Source organism: Osmerus eperlanus, chromosome 26 (genome assembly GCF_963692335.1).
Source record: "Osmerus eperlanus chromosome 26, fOsmEpe2.1, whole genome shotgun sequence".
Taxonomy (NCBI): domain Eukaryota; kingdom Metazoa; phylum Chordata; class Actinopteri; order Osmeriformes; family Osmeridae; genus Osmerus; species Osmerus eperlanus.
In genome coordinates this window covers 5,215,020-5,233,759 of record NC_085043.1, presented here as the reverse complement: position 1 = coordinate 5,233,759, position 18,740 = coordinate 5,215,020, and the positions used below count along the sequence as shown (strand labels likewise).

The 18,740-nt window shown below is 46.5% G+C and overlaps 2 protein-coding genes across 2 annotated transcripts in view; one reads left to right on the top strand and one right to left on the bottom strand.

Annotated features, from left to right (window-relative positions):
* zc3h3 (zinc finger CCCH-type containing 3) overlaps positions 1–2,497 on the bottom strand; it is a 7,534-nt gene extending 5,037 nt beyond the window's left edge. Inside the window, exons 1-3 of the mRNA XM_062452223.1 lie at positions 2,345–2,497; positions 837–2,016; positions 391–596 (exon numbers count right to left, since the gene is read on the bottom strand). Of these exons, the coding sequence (XP_062308207.1) occupies positions 391–596; positions 837–2,016; positions 2,345–2,417 (1,459 nt within the window). The 5' untranslated portion in view covers positions 2,418–2,497. The remainder of the gene's footprint in view (positions 1–390; positions 597–836; positions 2,017–2,344) is intronic.
* Positions 2,498–2,522: 25 nt separating this feature from the next.
* On the top strand, positions 2,523–8,695 carry cyldl (cylindromatosis (turban tumor syndrome), like). Its single transcript, XM_062452406.1, has 15 exons — positions 2,523–2,785; positions 3,084–3,534; positions 3,763–4,026; positions 4,114–4,192; positions 4,287–4,462; positions 4,672–4,810; positions 4,934–5,075; positions 5,204–5,314; positions 5,575–5,666; positions 5,934–5,997; positions 6,228–6,360; positions 6,730–6,838; positions 6,930–7,048; positions 7,290–7,503; positions 7,705–8,695. Exons 2-15 carry the CDS (start codon positions 3,112–3,114, stop codon positions 7,887–7,889), a joined length of 2,250 nt encoding a protein of 749 aa, XP_062308390.1. The 5' UTR covers positions 2,523–2,785; positions 3,084–3,111; the 3' UTR covers positions 7,890–8,695.
* Positions 8,696–18,740: the final 10,045 nt, after the last annotated feature.

Here is an 18,740-nt window from a genome sequence, read left to right as displayed (position 1 = left end):
GAGCGCGACCCGGTCGCCGAACGACGACGACAACTGGATCAGGCGCACGGCTCTCTCACGGGTGTAAACACATTTTTTTCACAGTGCGGGATACGTTCCGGTCACAAGCTCATTACACCAATCGGTCACGGCTTCCGCTCGCTGGCAAGGAGCCTGAAGAATTAATTAATGACGTTCTCTCTTGTGAAAAGAAGCAGATGTCCAATAATATATATTACCCCCGGCCCTCGTGTGAATTTGGCTCGTGACTCTTTGCTCGAGAATAATAATATTCTTGGTCCTTGTTAATGTGGCATATGTCTGTATCCTGTATGGATTTCTGAGGAAAAGGACTTAGTAACAGCTAACTGTTACACCCCCGCCCCCCCCCCCCTCCACGGTGCAGCCTACCTGTCCTGGAGGAGCCGGGGGAGAGGCGACGCAACTTGTGCCTGCCGAAAGACACCAGCTCCCGGGACGGGCTCCTCTTCAGGGCCCCTGGGCTCCTCCCCGGGGGGTGCGTTCTGACCAGGGTGTGTGTCGTCCGACGGTGGAGGGAGTACCGGCTCCTCACGGTCATCCCGGCTGGACTGGCACGCCTCTCCGGACTGCCGCCACTGTCGTACGTGGAGGGACATGCTAAGTGTTTGTGACAGGTTCATAATCCAAGACTACAGTCGAAGCCTTGCAGTTTTTCGATGCAAAAACAGGGGTGTGAAAAACCCTCTGGGCACGAAACTTTGAGTTTGCTGCCCCCTGCTGGTAGCGTGCATTTCAGAATTTTCCGGTATTTTGAGTAGGACGAGTAGTCTAGAGATCTGTACGTTCGAAAGCAAATATTTTGGAGTACTACTCACCCGCTGGGAGATTTCCGGATAATTTTCATCCTGCTCCTGAGCTTAAAGCCACCAGGGGAGTGGGATGAGGCCAGCGAGGATGAGGGTTCCACACGAGCACGTCCCATTGACCCTTTGGGCTCGTTCTCCGAGCTCCAGCAGAACACAGACCCTCTGTGGGGAACCATTCGCCCTGTCCCTGCGACGGTACCCCCCTGGGCCCCTGCCTTCCAGCAGTAGCGGCTACTACAGGCCCCCGTTCCCTTCCTCTGTTTCCCAGTGAGGGGCTGTGCTGCCCTGGCTCTCCTGGCTGCCTCTCCCCTCTCCGGAGCTCTGTGGAGCAGAGCTAGGGCTCTGGGCGACAGGGGCTTCCTGGAGATCTTCGATTGGCCCCCCGCGGAGGAGGACACCCAGGTGTACTTGGAGGTCTTGGGGGAGGCTGCGGAGAGACTGAGCCGACGCGGAACCTTCTTGGTGGGGGGTTTCTTGGTGATGCTAAGGGAGGGCGAGGGACCACCACAGGCCCCAGCATTGGAGTCCGGGGCAGGGGGGGGGCTGGTGACTGCTTCTGGGAGCAGGGGTTCGGCTCGAGCCTCTTGGGGCCCAGATCCCCCTGCCTCCTGGCTCTTCACCCAGGTGAACTTGGAAGCTTCATGCCGTGACTGAACATTCTGCTTCAGCTGTTTCTGGGAGTCGTCCAGTGGCACGCCGGTCCTCGCAAACGCCGGCGTCTTCGTACCAGCCTCAGCCTCATCTCCGGCCCCGGCCCTCTGTCTGAAGGACAAAACCTCAGTGGCCGATGTGAGTGTTCTCCCCTGGGCACACGATCCTCCAGTGAGACCCCCGGCTCCGCCACTCTCTCTGTTGACAAGGTCTGCCCGGAGGCCATGGCTGGGCGGGGAGCCGCTTCGACCTGCACGGGTCGCCTGCAGGGACCTAGACAAGGAGCCAGAGGAGGACATGGAGACGGGGGTCTGTGTGGGTCTATTCTGCGAGGCTTCGTTTCTCTTGTTACTGATCGAGTATGTCTTCCTCCACTGCCCAGCAGGTACAGGCAAGTTAAGCACTCCACTGGGTGTGTGTGTAGGAGTGACATATGAGCTCTGAGCATGCCCTCTGGCTGACGTTGCTCGTTCCTGCTGACGCGGACCAGCACTGGAGGGGGCATCACCATGCACACTTTTGTGGTTGTTGATGAGATCTGTGGGTAAACAGGGATTTCATCATCAGGCTTAAAACCATATTTTGCAACCGTTAGCAAGGTTATACATACACAAGCAGTGCCGTAAGCGTTAGTAAAGTAGCAAACCAGCTAAACTATTATCTTAAAATATTCCCTAGCTTGTCACTAACCCAGAGTGTATTAGCTACGCTAGTTTGCTAACGTTAGTCAAACAGGCAGAGCAGATGGCAGCTAGCTAGCAATGGGCAGTGTTTTGGCTTTTCCACATGACAGCTAAAATGTTATTCACCTCAATATGCAGCGGCTAATTATATAAATGTATCAATCCTGTAAAATCCAAACTCACTTTGTAACAATTCGATTTGCCTTTTCAGTGCCTCTCTCTCCTCCATGTTTACGTCCAACTGCGTCGTCATCATAGCGCGGCGCAGACGCTCATAGATGATGTAATGAGGTAGCCAAATCCTAGTCCAATGACAGTGCGATTAAGTCCATGCGTTTGTGTTGACAAAATATATCTAAGATACACGTTAAGTTTGACTTTTTGAGGGATAAAGAAAAAAAAGAGTGGAAAAAACACTGACTGGATACAGTGTGTTGACAATGATCGTATAAGTGATGATTTAAAATACCTAGCTAACGAAGTGTCTGACGTGACAGTTCACTTCAGTCAGAAACGAAAAGGGAAGTGAAAGTGACTGGATTATAGCTATGTTAGCCACCTATGTTCTGCCGCTAGCTACCAGAGGATAAACTTTTGCCAAGTATAACTTTCCCAGACGAACAGGTGAGTTTGATTATAATTCCTGGCTAATCGCCTAGCTACTCATGCCCACTGTTATGAAGTTAACTATAGAAATCTAACAAACAACTTCGTGTAGGCAAACTCACTTAGTCAACTTAGCCTACTTGACTGATTTAGCTAGTTAGCTCGAACTTTCAAGCTGTTCCATCAAATCCAGTTTGATGGAACAGGTGCAAATCTGGTTTTTGCTTTTTGTTTATCTTTTCGTGATGTTTCAATTGACTGTTCTTCTGTCCTGTCACATCTACATATTACACTGTTGTTTATTTTCGCCCTAAAGGTGCATCCCACAGCTTTACTGAGCAACCATGAATTCTGTTACCGATGGCAAGACTTATTATATCACCACCGACAAATGCAAGAACATAAGCGCAGGTCACATTTGCTACCTAACCGAGAACAGGACACGGAAGAAAGATAGCAACGAGGTGCCTGTTATCTGCATTGACAACTCAGGACTGGACTCCAAGATGAAAACAAGTATCTTAGAGGAAATCACTGTTAAGGAGGCTGAGCTTTTGCAGGCTCTAAAAGACAACGCAGAAAGGCTGAAATGGTTCAGAGAGGAGGCGGCTCTCCGTACAGCGCTAGGCCTCACCAAAGACACGCCGGTCACAGTGGAGGGCGAGAAGAAAAAGAAGCTGAAGGGAGTAATACGCTACATAGGAAGGATCACAGAGCCTAAGTACTCAGACCCTATAGCGGGGACATTCTTTGGGATCGAACTGCAGGTATGTGAATTGTGCATGATGAACACATTATTGACATCCTACCCTATTTACACTATGGCTTTAACTGCACCAGTGGTTTTAACTATGAATAGGTCTCTTTTCAGATTTACGGTAATTGGTGCGTATCCTGGTTATTGGGTCATATACAGTAAATGACCACTCTTGTATCTGAAATGTATGTGAGAAGAAATTAATATAAGCCTGACTTGTTTTTTTCCCCATGGACAGGATAAAGGCAAAGGAAATACCGATGGGACAATTCATTACAAAACCCTCTTCTCCTGTAGTAAGGATAGCGGCATGTTTGCCCCGTTCTCCAAAGTCAGGCCCCTGACACCCATCCTTCCAGCACCCGCACCACAGTCGAGCCCACAGTCCTTCGCCACCGGGGACAGAGTCACCTTCTTCCTCGAGGATGAGGAGTACGGCCGACATGGAATGGTGATGGGCCTGGAGGAAAAGCAGGGGAGGAGGCATGTTTTCATCTCCACGGTGAGTGTCCCACTTCCCAGTGACGACGCCTGGCCTGACCGAGCCGTGAGCACGTGCACGGCGAGTGATGCTCTGGTGGTTTTGCAGGACACCAACGAGAAGGGAGAAAAAGGAGGAGAGGTCTGGGTGCCCATCGAGTGTGTCATTAAGGAGGAGCTCCTGCCAGGTGTGTGTGTGTGTGCGTGCGCGTGTGTGCGCCAGCGCGCTTGAGCGTGTGCAGTCTGCTGATCGTGTCGTATCTGTCCTCGGCTGATTCCCAGAATCGGACGCCATGGACGTCAATGTGCCTGAGGTGCCTAAGAGGGAGGGCCATATTCCAGATCTGGGGGTGGACTCTCTGGTGCAGATCCATTTGGGTACTGGTCCTGCCTATGGAACCATCCGTTGGATTGGGGATCTGCCTGATTTGGACCACACCAGGGCTGGCATTGAGCTGGTAGGCCAACTCAATATTGACCTCCTGCTGTTTTTAGAAAAAAGAGCTTCTCTCTCCCAAGGATGGAACTTGTACTCTATGGCCAGATCGCTTTTAGGCCATTTATAACCCCACTGTTGTTCGCCTGGTCAGTTTGCCCTGGTCTATTTGCCCTGGTCTATTTGCCCTGGTCTATTTTCTGTCTATACAAACCAGTTGTCTCTCTCCAGGAGGACAGTATTGGAGTAAGCGATGGGACCTTCAAGGGGAGGAGACTGTTCCAGTGTCTTCCTCAACACGGACTCTTCGTCAAGCTGGCCTCCTGCCACCCGGACTCCCGATTTGGGGGGGCGCCTGAGGGGGGTCATGGTGAGAGGGGCTCGTACTGCTCAGAACACCTGCCGTCTTTGCTGTGCTGTTGTCGATATCGTAAGCAGATACCGTGTCTGTGTGTGTGTGTTTGTTTGTTTGTTTGTGTGTGTGTTACCTCAGAGCGGGAAGCTGAGCACAGTTTAGGAACGCTGGGAAATGTTGATCCTGTCAGCTCGGAGCAGGTAGACAAGATTCTGGTCGGCCGGATGAAGGGGATCCAGGGTCACTGCAACTCTTGCTACATGGACTCGGCCCTCTTCAGGTTAGGATGAGGAGAAGGATGATGATGATGTACTTTAGCTTAGTGTTTCTTTCAAAATAGGTGAAGGCACTTTGACTTTTCCATTCATGCGAGTGTGTGTGTGTGTGTGTGTTCTCCCCTCTCTCTAGTCTATTCTCATGCACCTCAGTTCTGGACTCCCTCCTGTTTAAATCAACAGAGACACGTGACGCCCCCATCCAGAACACACTGCTGCATGACATTGTCAACCCCCTCCGCAGGTCAGCTGTGTGTGTGTGTGTGTGTGTGTGTGTGTGTGTGTGTGTGCGTGCGTGCGTGCGTGTGTGCGCGCGTGCGAGAGAGATACTCACATGGAATTATATGCTTGGAAGATATTAAGTAATGCATATTTTGTTATTATATATAGCGGTATATTGTGTGTTTGTGTGATACTGACATGGCATTGTAGCTCGGAAGATATTAAGTAATGCATGGTTTATTACATCACAGCAGTGTGTGTGTGTGTTGGATTCCTCTGCAGTAAGGGCTTCGTGGAGGGGAAACACATCATGAAGCTTCGCCAGCAGCTCCAGGATCGCGGCTACTGCCACTCCTACACCACTGAGGAGAAAGGTGATCACGCCACCTAGCCTCCTAGCCTAGCCTCCTTGGCTTGCCTCCTAGCCTAGCCGTTTTGCCTATCCTCCTAGCCTAGTCCCCAAGCCTCCTATACTAGTCTCCTAGCCTCCTAGCCTAGTCTCCTAGCCTAGTCCCCTAGCCGCCTAGCCTCTAAGCCTAGCCTAGCCACCTAGCCTAGCCTCCAAGCCTAGCGCTAGCCTGCTATCTCGCCGTGCAGACAGGAGTGGCTAACACCCCTACCGTGTGTGGGTTTGGTGTCAGATCCCGAGGAGTTCCTGTCTCTCATCATGCACCAGATCCTGTGTCTGGAGCCGCTCCTCAAAATGTATGACAGCGTCACAACTCCACCTCGCCCTGCCTAGGTTTACACACCACTACGAGATAGATTATCCAAATATTATCAATATACAATATATATCTATATATTAGATCTCAAATATACATATCAATTAAATACATGAATATGTAATATAACAATATATAATATATATACAAATTAAATATTACAATTAATCCTTCACGGTGTGTGTGTGTGTGTGGTGGGGGGGTTAACAGTTCAGCAGGGGGCAAGGTCCAGGAGAGTTACTGCTACCAGATCTTCCTGGACCACAACCACAGCCTGGTCCTTCCCACCGTCCAGCAACTGCTGGAGCACTCCTTCCACAGCTCTGCTCTCCGACTGGCCGAGGTCTGTCTGGCACTCTGTCAGTTTGGCTGGGGCTCTTGTCTATCTGTCTGTCTGTCTCTCTCCATGTCCGTCTCTCGCTCAGCTCTCTATCTCTCACTCTCTCTCTGTGTCTCTATCTCCGTCTCTCTCATTCTTTGGCTCTGTCTAGCTCTCTCTCTCTCTCTCTCTCTCTCTCTCTCTCTCTCTCTCTCTCTCTCTCTCTCTCTCTCTCTCTCTCTCTCTACAGTTGCAGTAGGATCCCAGCAGATGGCGTTGCTGCTCTGCCTTCTCATTTCCAGTCGTGTTTCTGCTCTCCGTGTCTCAGTGTCTCCAGGTTTCTATTGCAGAGTTGTGTGTGTCAATACACTCTCTTCACCATGTCTACTGCAGGTCCCCTCCTGTGTCATACTGCAAATGCCGCGCTTTGGGAAAAAATTCAAGATGTTTGAGAAGATCATCCCTTCACTGGAACTGGACATTACTCACCTCCTCTCAGATGGTGCGCACGTCCATTGAACAAACAAACAAACACACACACACACAAAACATGGCACATGCACTACATATATGTGTCTGTGTGTGCGTCGCAGGTCCCCAGCAGTGTGTGATGTGCGGTCAGCTGGCGCAGGAAGAGTGTGTGGACTGTTTCAGAGACCAGGTCTTCAGCAGGACTGGTTTCAAACTGTTTTGCAAGACATGTTCCAAGCAGGTAGGCTCGAGATGGTCCGCAAACAACGGGTGTGTCTGTATGTGTTTCTCTATCCTGTTTATGTCTGACATGTCTGTCTACCTGGCTGCCTGTTGTAGTGGCCGTTCACTTGTATTCGCATTCCTCTCTGGGTCCATCTCTGTCAGTCTGCTTGGACGCCTGCCTACATGTGTGCCAGTCTTAGTGGCCGTTCCGGACCGTTCTTCCTGGGTGCTCAGCAGGCTGTCTATGGTTCCTCCAGGTGCACTCCCACCCCCAGAGGAGTTCCCACCAGCGCTCTGCCCTGTGCCTCCCCGAGGGCTTCCCTGGCCGGGCGTCGGGCCGCCCCCTGCCCCGGGAGACCCTGGAGCTGTTCGCGGTGCTCTGCATCGAGACCAGCCACTACGTCTCCTTCATCAAACACGGACCGAACAAAACCGACTGGATATTCTTCGACAGCATGGCCGACAGGCAGGGTGAGCATTAGGGTTTGTGTCTGGGGGGGGGGGGGGGGGGGGGGGGGACGGTATGCCGAAAATGAGTTTCTTCCTAATTCATCTCTGGTTTTCCTCCCTGATTTCCTCCCATCACCCTCTGTTATTCTTGGATGTCATTGGATGTTGAAAGTGGAGCCCTAAACTCTCTCTCTCTCTCTATCTGCGTGTTGTGGTCTGCAGGTGAGATTGATGGCTTCAACATCCCTCAAGTACAGGCCTGCCCAGAGGTGGCGGTCTACTTGGACATGCCCCTCGCGGAGCTGGCCAATCAGGTGCCACGGGACATGAAGGGCGTGGCCAAACGTCTGTTTTGCGACGCCTACATGTATCTGTACCAGAGCTCCAACATGATGCTCTACTGCTGAAGGGAGAAAATCACCTGAGCATGGTATCATAACCTGTAGAAAAAACTGCTAATCATTTATGCCCACTGCTTAATATTTCAGACTTCCAAAAACGTTTTAATGATAATTAAGAATTGTGTTGGTATAATAATAATTTGGTGTCTTTCTATATTATTTCATAAAATGATTTTTTGTTTGGGTGCAATTTCAATTTTCTTTCTTTTCTGATTGTATAACATTTAAATGCTGTAAGGTTAGCCTAAAATCTTCCAATCTTTATTTCAATATTCAAGTGACATTTCTGTAAGAAATAATGATGTGCACTGTAATTTTCACCTGTATCAAAATAAAAAGCGCTTCATCTTTCTAGATGTAAACCCAGCGCTGTACTTTAAATAAGACCTCTGTGTCTACAAATTGGATTGGGTTTTTAGATGGACCAATTTAATTTAGGTCCAAGCCAAAATCATTTTCTATCTTGCTTTTATTGATGTTTGTTTTGAGAACCTTGAAGTGGTTGTTTGAACCGGGTCCAGTTAAATGATCGTTTGATCTAGCTCATTTGATGTGTTCTCAGGGTTCCTTATAGTGACTTTATTTCTGTGTATATGGAAATCATATGTATCTTAAATGGTATAGGAAAATGCCTGGTTCATTTGGTCTGTATTTACATTCCAGATGCAGTTGTATCTATTTGGTTACTTTGGCTTTAAAACATGACGTAAATTATTGTTTATTTAATTGCGCTGTAATGATTACAAGTGGCAAAATGGCTTGCTGGTGGTAGGCTGTCGACTAACAATAAGGAACTTGAATAAAAGCACTAAACAAAAGCACGAGTGTACAGTGGGTTTTTTGGTCTGGTTTTCTTTCTCTTTTTTGCCGTCTCATGTCTGTTTTTTTTCGACTTCATCGTGTCAGTCAGCCCGTAGATCTGACTCTGGTTGTCGTCTCCTCTCTGTGGCGCCGCCAACTTCTTTCGTTACAAACAGAATGGGATATCACTCTGCCGACTCGGGCCTCTGCATGTTCCATCATCCAGCTCTGCTCTGAGGATTTCTACATCCCTACATCGATATGGTGCCCAGCCTCACATGGGGAGAGTTGTCCCCGTTCTGGACAACGGCTCCCACTCTCTGTCTTTATCCTCGCTAAGCATCTCCACAAAAGGCTTGTCCGCTATCGATCAACATTAGCCTCTTTCTCTGTATCTCGGTTTGAACAGGCGTGCCCGCCCACCAGTCGATCCGCCGGGGGTGGATCGATAGGAGCTAATCACACCTCCTGAATGGAGTTACGTAAACAGTCGGCATCTATTGGAAAAAATCAGTTGTTGTCGTGCGAGCACTGGTGACCCCACTCTGCCCTGCTTCCGTTCATTTGGCCTTAATTTTCAAAACACCCTATGGTTAAATGTGAAGACAACACAGAAATACAGGCACAGTAAAAAAACGCGGGTGGGGGGGGGGGGGGGGCAATATTCCTAAATAATCCCATATCTCATAATCCTCACCCCAGGACCTAAAATTCATGCCTAGAGGCAGGTGGCAAGAGACCACAGATGTAAAATCCCCTCATGGCTGCATGGCTCTGCTGCATGTCTTGCCACTAGGGTTCGAGAGGCTGATGATTGAGCATAGCCACTGTGTAAGTGGCGGAGACACAAAACGGCAAGGGATTCCAGACACTCTCCTTTAAATAATCATGAATTCCATGAAGCTCATGCATTAAAGATCAATGTTAGGTTTGCTGGACAGGGAAATGTCATGTTGGCTTTATAATAATGGCAGAGAGAGGTCTGGTAACCTGTTTGGGGCCACAGAGAAGCAGATGCGTGTGGGTGCACACACGCGTGCGTGTGTGGATGTATTTGAGTGGTCCGAGCGTTGTCCCCATCAAAATTGACAGTTTAAGAATAGTTTTCCTCTTGTGCCTTCCTAACCATAAAGCATGCAAAACAGTGCATACCCTATAGTACCTTGTTCAAATGCCCCCCCCCCCCCCCCCGCCCCCACCACCACCAAAATATAATCTACAATGTAACCTCCCAGAGATGGTGCAATCCGTCAGCCACTCCCGCACTTTTGAAAAAGGACAGACAGTCGTAAAAGTATTCAAGAAGTGGGTAGTAAAATCCCTGCTGCCTTTTAACACAAAGAAATAAGGGGGGGGGGGGGGGGGGGATGCAGGCAGTGGTATCTTTATTTGCCTTATCTCTGCTCTGTAACTGACGTCATGACCGATCCATTACAGCACTGGCATCATGGAAACAGAGTGCGCCGGTGTTTTGTGCCGGACCAAGTCAAATAGCAGCCCAATCTACTGTATAAAGAGAACAGAATCGCCCCACAAAAGCTTCCTCCAAGTCGCATGACCTTGACTGATGCAATTTTGTTCTGCAAGCGGTCTGTTTGATCACAGCAAAACGTGAGCCATGTTTGGATGTGAGGGAAGCTGCCAGCCCCCATAAGCTTTAACTTTGTCAACCATACTATCTCATATTCCAGGACTTCCAGGCGCTATTTGCATAACCACCAAAGATCCCTACGTTGATTGTCAGCATGCATGGAAATGTCGGAGGCATTCGCTTTAATCTTTTGAAAGTGAAGGGTGAGGGATTCGAAGGAGTCTGAATTCTTTCGTCCACATGGCGCTTTTGATCCTGCTGTCGGTGGCGTTTTCCCGTCGGCCTCGGTCTGCTCGGCGCTGTTCCTGACCTCCAAACGGGCTACAGTGCAGGAGGGACGCTTTCTCTGATGAGGGAGCTGTAGCTCATGGTTCTTTCATGTCCCCGGGGAGAGCGTTACTGGGGAGCAGACCTTGAGCCTCAATGCATAGGCCTACAGCGCTGCTTCAGCTCAATAGCGGGCCGCCGCGTCGGAATCCCACGCGCTCAGCAATCTGTAACTGCTGTACTTGTAGAGAAAGGTGCCGTTGCAGTGTGCGGTCTTTTCGGCCTGGGAGCAAAAAGTTTGGTGGACGTTTTTGAAAATATGTCTGCGTTCTTATCATGCACAAGCACTCATTCACACATACTCGCTCCCGCGCACACACATTTAGTCATTTAGCAGACGCTCTTATCCTGAGCGACTTACAGTAAGTACAGGGACATTCCCCCCTGAGGCAAGTAGGGTGAAGTGCCTTGCCCAAGGACACAACATCATTTTTCACGGCCGGGAATTGAACCGCCAACCTTCTGATTAATAGCCCGACTCCCTAACCGCTCAGCCATCTGACTCCACACACAAGCACACACACATACACACGAGCACACACACATACACACAAGCACACACACACTGGCCCTTCCATAACAAATGAGCTGGCTGTGAGACCTTTTTTTTCTGTGCAGCTAAATCAACATGACATTTTCTTGTCTAGCCAATCCCACTGCATTGATCTTTGGTAAGCAGACACAGCAACATGACACCATGAATTCACTTTTTGGCTGCATGCTGGCCTCACAGAATCCAAATTGATGCTACCATCATTGGCTGTGTCCAAACTGGATGGGGTTTTAACATAGGTGGGAGATTGCTGACATACATTATGTATTGAATGATGTATAAACCCACCCCCAAATACAAGATGATTTCATATAAAAGGTATAATATAGATATCTTAAGTCTGGAAACTATTCAAAAATAATTCAATGATAGTGCACGTTACGATTATGACTAAAGGAGAAGATAATTGGAATCAGTTTGTTTTGTGCAAAATGGCTCTAGAAAAATTCCCAAAAGTCATCTGACTGTGTTCTTTCTTTACCCCCCTCCCCCAACATAAAATGTTTGTTTGAGCATTCCCCAACCTCAAAACAAATCCACAAATAAACTGTTGATCTTCTCTCTGTCTTTTGTTAAATCCACTTCATAGGGCTGGAGGGATTACATGTGCTTTGTGGATTGAAAAAAGGAAAAATAGCACATTTCAATGCATTTTGTGATTTTTAATCTGATATTTCCCATCGGGTCTGAGTTCAAAGAAATGTTTTAAGAATAGATTTGTGTCAAGGCAGGATTGCATTTCCAAGAATATGAAAATTACTGTTCTGTGTTTTGTTTTGAACTGTCCTTTCTTCTGGAAAAAATCAGCTGCTGTAGCAATAGTTATTACACATACTGCATCTGGCAACAACAAAAAATGAATAAATATTTAATAAGAGTAAGCCACCAGTTAAGTACGTGTACCATGTAAGTCAAGGCCTGAACCCAGTTAAGTTTGAACCCAGTCCGGTTTGACCCCAGTCCGGTTTGAACCCAGTCCGGGCCATTTTGTACATATCCTTCCACCTCCCATTATCTCTCCTCCTCACATTTCCAGTCACTCTTCACTATCTCTGTCCAAATATATCAGAAATTACTAAACATTTCATTTAAAGGAGAGAGAATACTGCTGCTGCTACTACTACTGCTAAGGAAATCATGATTAAAAATGAAATAACTATCTTGTTATTATTTCATAATATCTAGCAGAAAAACATGACAAAAAGGTTTTCATTGCCTTTTTTGGTCACATTTACCAAAGGTGCCAAAACTTCCAGAGTTGACTGTACAGTATATGGATATCATAACTCCACTTGTGTGTTCTTCATAAAGTCCAGAAGAAACCTACTTTCCCACGAGGACAGGGGAATTAAGAGATTTACGACTCTTATTGATCACATGTTCTTATAATAACTTCTCAGTATTAGACTTCACAAATAGTCATAAAAGTGCACGGGCTGTGATACAAGTGTGTGAAATGTGTGTGTTTGTTATGTGGACAGACACACATCACAATAAATTAATCAAACGTGTAATAATGAATGTGTTGATAATATTATGAAATCCCTTTGATATTGCTGTGACGGCCTATCCTGATCTCAGGAACGCACAGGAAAGACACCTGAGAGGCCGAGACAGTACAGTACATGTCTTTCACCTCGATATACCATTGTTCACCATAGTCATCTCAAGCACTGGGAATTGCTGCTTGTCAATCCCATGGATGCATAATTCAGAATAATAAGGTCACACTCCTTGATGTGCTCCATTGAAATGCCCTTCCGGCGTCTCCACAGGCCAGAACCAGTCCTGCCGTTTCAGAGAGTGACATGCCATTTAGCTGGTTGCTTTTGTTTCGTCCAGCTAGGCCCCAAGGTACTTTGGAGATTGATGTCAAAGATATATATATAAATATACATTCATGTTGATAAGTATATATATATATTTACAGGTCAGTCTACTTGAAAGTATATGTCATACCAAGTATAAACATGTTCATATCAATTCAGGAAGACCGTTTTGAGCATTTTGAATGCTTTTATTTTTATGCTCAAAACTGTCTTCCTGAACGGGCGGGTATGTTTATACTTGGTATGCTATAGAAAAATACGAAATCACCCCGTAAGGATGAAACACCTGTCGCTGTAGTAGACTGAACTGAACTGAAGTGCGACAGCGGGTAAGTTATGGAAGGTTCTGGAGAAGATCGGTTTGACAGGTCAGTACCATCTCCAGAGGGTCCGCCTGATTCCTTCATTGTTATTCAACAAGGAAGTGATTCTCTCATTCAGAAGACCAGCCTCACATGGCTTTTAATCAGGTTGAAACAATGGATCCTCCATGGAATAACCTAGTCATTGAGCACACACCATTAGTTCTTTGACGGCGACTATGTACACAAAGAGACACAAAACTGGCAATTGATTGATTGTGTTCTTCGAGCAAGTTCCACACTCATGACATTCATCAACCTTTTCTGTTGCCTGTTACCTCTGTCACTCAAAGGGACCTACAGTGACTGTGGTGAAAATTAAGCAAATTCCCAAAGCAAAGTGTCAGAGCTTAATATAACAATGTAACGTGAAGTGTAGCTGATTAAAAAAGAGGACACGCGTCTGAAAAAACGAGACAATCGACTCAGACCTAGACAATCTGGAGGCAAACGGGCTCGAGACAACCTCAGCCCCACCGTCGCGTCGCCATCTTGGGAGTATCATACTCATTAACGTAAGAAAAAGAACACACTTGATTCCAAAATCACATCACAAACATCTGATTAGAAATGGAAAAGCTTGTCTGATTAACATCCCCGTCCTTCTCACATGCAAATGGATGGAATATTCCAGGAAATAGAACAGCCATTAATGCATGGCTTGGATTGGCCAATTAGAGAGTCATTAGAGAGGGGAGGAAATGCAGACCGTTTGGCTTTCTCATCGGATTACACAAAGTCACAGAAAGCACGGCAACTTGACCCCCCCCAAGCAACATATCTAAAATATCTTCTTACTGTAAAAGGGGAGAGACTTGACTGGAAAGTGCAAGCCAGCTCTAAATTGGGGGATAATCAGTAGTCTTAGTTCACCGTCTACCTCTAAATATGCTCGTTACGCCAGCAGGAGAGAGCCAAGGTCATTTTGAAAGACTTGTTCATGCGTACGATTCAGAGTCGGTGTTCAAAGATCAATGGGCTTCTGTAACACTGAGGAACGCATCAAAACATAGAACAGAATGCCAAGATGGTTGGAAATGGTGGTGGGGAGTCTTCGAACAATAAATCTGACAGATGTGACCTTTTGTGATGTCGGACGAAGAGGAGCGCGTCCGTTTTATAATTGCCTCCAACAGGGACGTCTAATTTGGTTCGTTCTGTTTCACCACACCTTCAAACCCCTCAGCGCTGCAGCAAACAAACGCCGTGGCTGCTGGTATGCCATTAGCATCCTCACCTCTGAACTCCACCAACCCTAGATTGCGTGCTGACAACAGCTCTTGGACAGAGACTAATGAGAGAGAGAGATAGAGAGAGAGATAGAGTGAGTGAGAGAGAGATAGATAGACAGAGCGAGAGAGAGAGAGAGATAAAGAGATAGAGAGATAGAGAGATATAGCGAGAGAGAGAGATAGATAGATAGAGAGAGAGAGAGAGAGAGAGAGAGAGAGAGACAGAGAGAGAGAGAGAGAGAGAGAGAGAGAGAGAGAGAGAGAGAGAGAGATAGACAGAGCGAGAGAGAGAGAGAGAGAGAGAGATAGATAGAGATAGAGAGATAGAGAGATAGAGAGATATAGCGAGAGAGAGAGAGAGATAGAGAGAGAGAGAGAGAGAGAGAGAGAGAGAGAGAGAGACAGAGACAGAGACAGAGACAGAGACAGAGACAGAGAGAGAGAGAGAGAGAGAGAGAGGGAGAGGGAGAGGGAGAGGGAGAAGGAGAGGGAGAGGGAGGGAGAGGGAGAGGGAGAGAGAGACACACTTAACATTCTGATATGCTTTCACCCGGCCTGCTCATGGGGACAGGTCTGTTGTGGTTACTGCCTCTTGGTCCTTGTAAAGCTGGCTAATCTCATCTTTTTTAATTATGTTGTTGTGGGACTAATCCCATTGCGGTGGTAAGAGCTTTACTGTCCTGGAGAATAATGAAAACCAGAATTGACATTGAGACGGTCGACGATGGTGAGATACATGATGATGCGAGAGTGGATGAAAGGGGAATGGACCTCTTAACCTTCCAGAGGTCCACCAATTCTGTATCTATTCTGTGTAGTTTGGATCTTTCAGTTTGGCCGGTTTTTCATCATCTGACCAAACACTAAACACTAAAAATGACCACAAAGCTAAATGTGAACATCAAGGGAACTTTAAACATGTGATTCTAGATATTTATATCCTAGAAACCTGCTGTGCTGACCACGAAAGAACAAATGATCTATTCAGCGTTTCTCCGAATTCCGCCGCACTTCCTTTTAAATAATCTTCAGAATTCTATTTATTGTGCTCCTCTAATACTAAGTGTTTCTGGATTTGTGTCTGGGTGTGTGCATGTGTGTTTATCTCTGTGTGCGTATCTGTCTCTCTGGGTGTTCATGTGTGTGTGTGTGTGTGTGTGTGTTTGCATGTGCATGTGTGTGTGTGTTTGGGGAGAGGGTACATGTGTGAATGCAATGAATTGTAATCCTCCCACAACCCCCCCCCACAACCCCCCCCCCCCCCCCGACACACACACACAAACACTAGGGACAGCTATAGGGACAAGCACTTATGACAACTCTTCATTGGATTCCTGCTGACCTTAAGTCGAGATCTGGTGCGAAAAGCCCCTCTGGGAGAGGTCGAAAGGTCTACTTCAATTTAGGACTCAGTGAGATGATAGGATGTCGGTATGTGAGCAGACTCTGCTAGCTACTGGTCACATGACACGGAACCTTCCGAGGGTTCTGGCTGCCTAGGAGAGCGAAAGTACAATGAGGATATATATTCAAGTATGTATGCAAATCCATGAGGATAACCCCCACCTGCCCCCTGCACACACACACACACACACACGCACGCACGTGCATCCAAATTGAACATATTCCAGTAAGTGTCAGAATTAAATATGACCTTCAAATGGCGTTGTCAGCCCTATTTGTATAAATTAGAAGTCCATTACTTCAATCCTAAATGGCATTGTCTATGCAAAATCATGCAGTGTTTCCATGGGTATCGAAGAAGACTGAATTTGCATTCAGTAACAGTGACATTCTACCTTCGGAGACAGACAGAGCTTGCAGACCAAATGCAGCTTGTTGATTTGTCAACAGGATGCAACTGAAAGACCAACACATTGTGGTCTTACCTGTATGAAAACAATACGCTCGCCCCCATTTCTCATTTCTGTCACGTTCTCTGTACCAAACCAAACTGCTGTAAAAGAAAAATGTGGTTATTGCAATGGGGAGGCAATGCACGACGTGTATGAATAGCATGTGAATCTCACCAGAAGATATGACACCACTCCAGTCCAACCGGACAGTGTTCTTTTTAAAGTCGGCTTCTTGGTAATCCACTCTTCAGTTTGCTCCATCCTTTGTGTGACAGTTAAAAGGCTATCCGTGAAAGGGTTGGACACCTGGTCAGAAAAAACTGGGGGGCAGGTCTGAACCCTTTTGAGTGCAGAAACAAAGTCGAGAAAGATAGAATAGAAAGTCGAAGATTGAGTTGAGACACATGCAAGAAGGCATGAGGAAAAAGCAGAGAACACAATGTGTTCATAAGCTGGCGAGAGAGAGAGAGAGGAAACTATGATTAAAGCTTTTGTGTGGAGTGTATCAGTGCTCTGCCAATAGAAGTGAGTTGTGTGATACAGATTGTGATGAAGGGTGTTCAAAATTGTTACTTGTTACGTCCTAGACTTACTGATCAAAATCATTCAAAGCAGATCCAATCTCTCTCTCTCTCTCTCTCTCTCTCTCTCTCTCTCTCTCTCTCTCTCTCTCTCTCTCTCTCTCTCTCTCTCTCTCTCTCTCTCTCTCTCTCTCTCTCTCTCTCTCTCTCTCTCTCGACGACCTGGCAGATAGCCTTGCTTTGAACAAAACCGAGAGCAGAATCAAAAACCTCCATGGTTGGATCAAACAGCAGTTACAGTTTTTCTCAATTGATAAAACACTAAAACCCATTGGCTGAACAAAGTTCTCAGTTGCCTGAACTCATGTAGCTAATTGTGCCTGCTTGTTGTCAATACCTTAAACCATTTCACATGTTACGTAAAACACAATTTGCAGATCTCACTTAGAATTTTCAGCAAAACTCTAAACACATTCTCATTTTTAAAACACATTCTGCACTCTAATGCACATGTCATCCATACTGGTAAACACAAATGGCAACGATCAAATACAAATAGAGAAAACATGTCATTGACTAAACACAACCACTCAAAATTGATTTCACTTGTTTCAAATGATGTGACACAACCAATATAAGCCAGTTCAGAGAGCAAACAGGTTGTTGAAGGTGGGAAAATATTGCTTGTGATGTCGACAAAGTGCTCTGGCCTAACCCAGCCCAAAGACAAGAAGAAGCACATTGATCACATGTTTACTTCTTTGATTTTTGTCCCTTTCGTAGTATTGTATACTATAGTACAGTGTAGGCTGTATACTGTACAATGAACACATTGTATGGCCCTGAACATTGTGCTTTCCATTTGTTACAGTAACAGTACTGACTGCTCAATAGATTTTGACTGGTTGCAGGTTCATATCAACAAAGAACAAGAGTGAGTTGTGAATAGTGAGATGCAGGGTACAGTACTGTATAGGGGTACAAGGAGGAGAAAGAACAAACTAATTGCAAAGAGCAAAGCAGAGTAGTAATTTCTGATCAATTTTGAGCTACTATCATAAAACATGTTTTTGTTCATCAAAAGACAATGACGGATAAATATGAAATTTGTTTTGAGATTACGTAAAAATACTTCTTCCTGAGAACTATATGTTTTCAACAATGTGTTTTCAATTTTTTGGTGTATTGTTTACTGGCTGCTTGATAGTGTATATCATTTTGATCACTTTGTTTATGATTTGAGAGCAGTGTTTGATTTTGAGCACAGGTAAATCTGTTTTGAGGCGAAAGTTTCATTTTGCAAGAGGATTCAGAGGTTTTGTAAATAGTGCTTGAAGTTGAGGTTTTGTGTTTACAGTTTTGAGAAAGTGGGTGACTGTTTCAAGAAATGTGTTTTAGCAATTGTGAAAAACTGTAAACACAAGTCTGAGGTGGGATCATAAGCCACGGGCCTCTCCAACGAGTTCTTTTTTATTCTCTGCTTGCCTGTGGAGAACATCCCCAAAAGGGATTCCAGGGTGGGAAAAATCAATTTCCGCCCGAATGGGACGCTCGCCGACTATCTGAGAGGCGTGTTGTTTGGCTGTTCTGGTCAGAGGGCAAGTGGTTGGGTTCTTGAGGGCGGAGTTGAACCGGGAATAGGTGCCACAGACCTTCGGGATGACTCAAGCAGCCCATCTGTCAGATGCCATCGGTCATCAGGTGAGGGGGCAGATCTTGACCTCCGTGCCCTCAACCCTCAGATGGATGCCATGGAAGGACAAGTTGGGAGGACGGTTGGAGGAC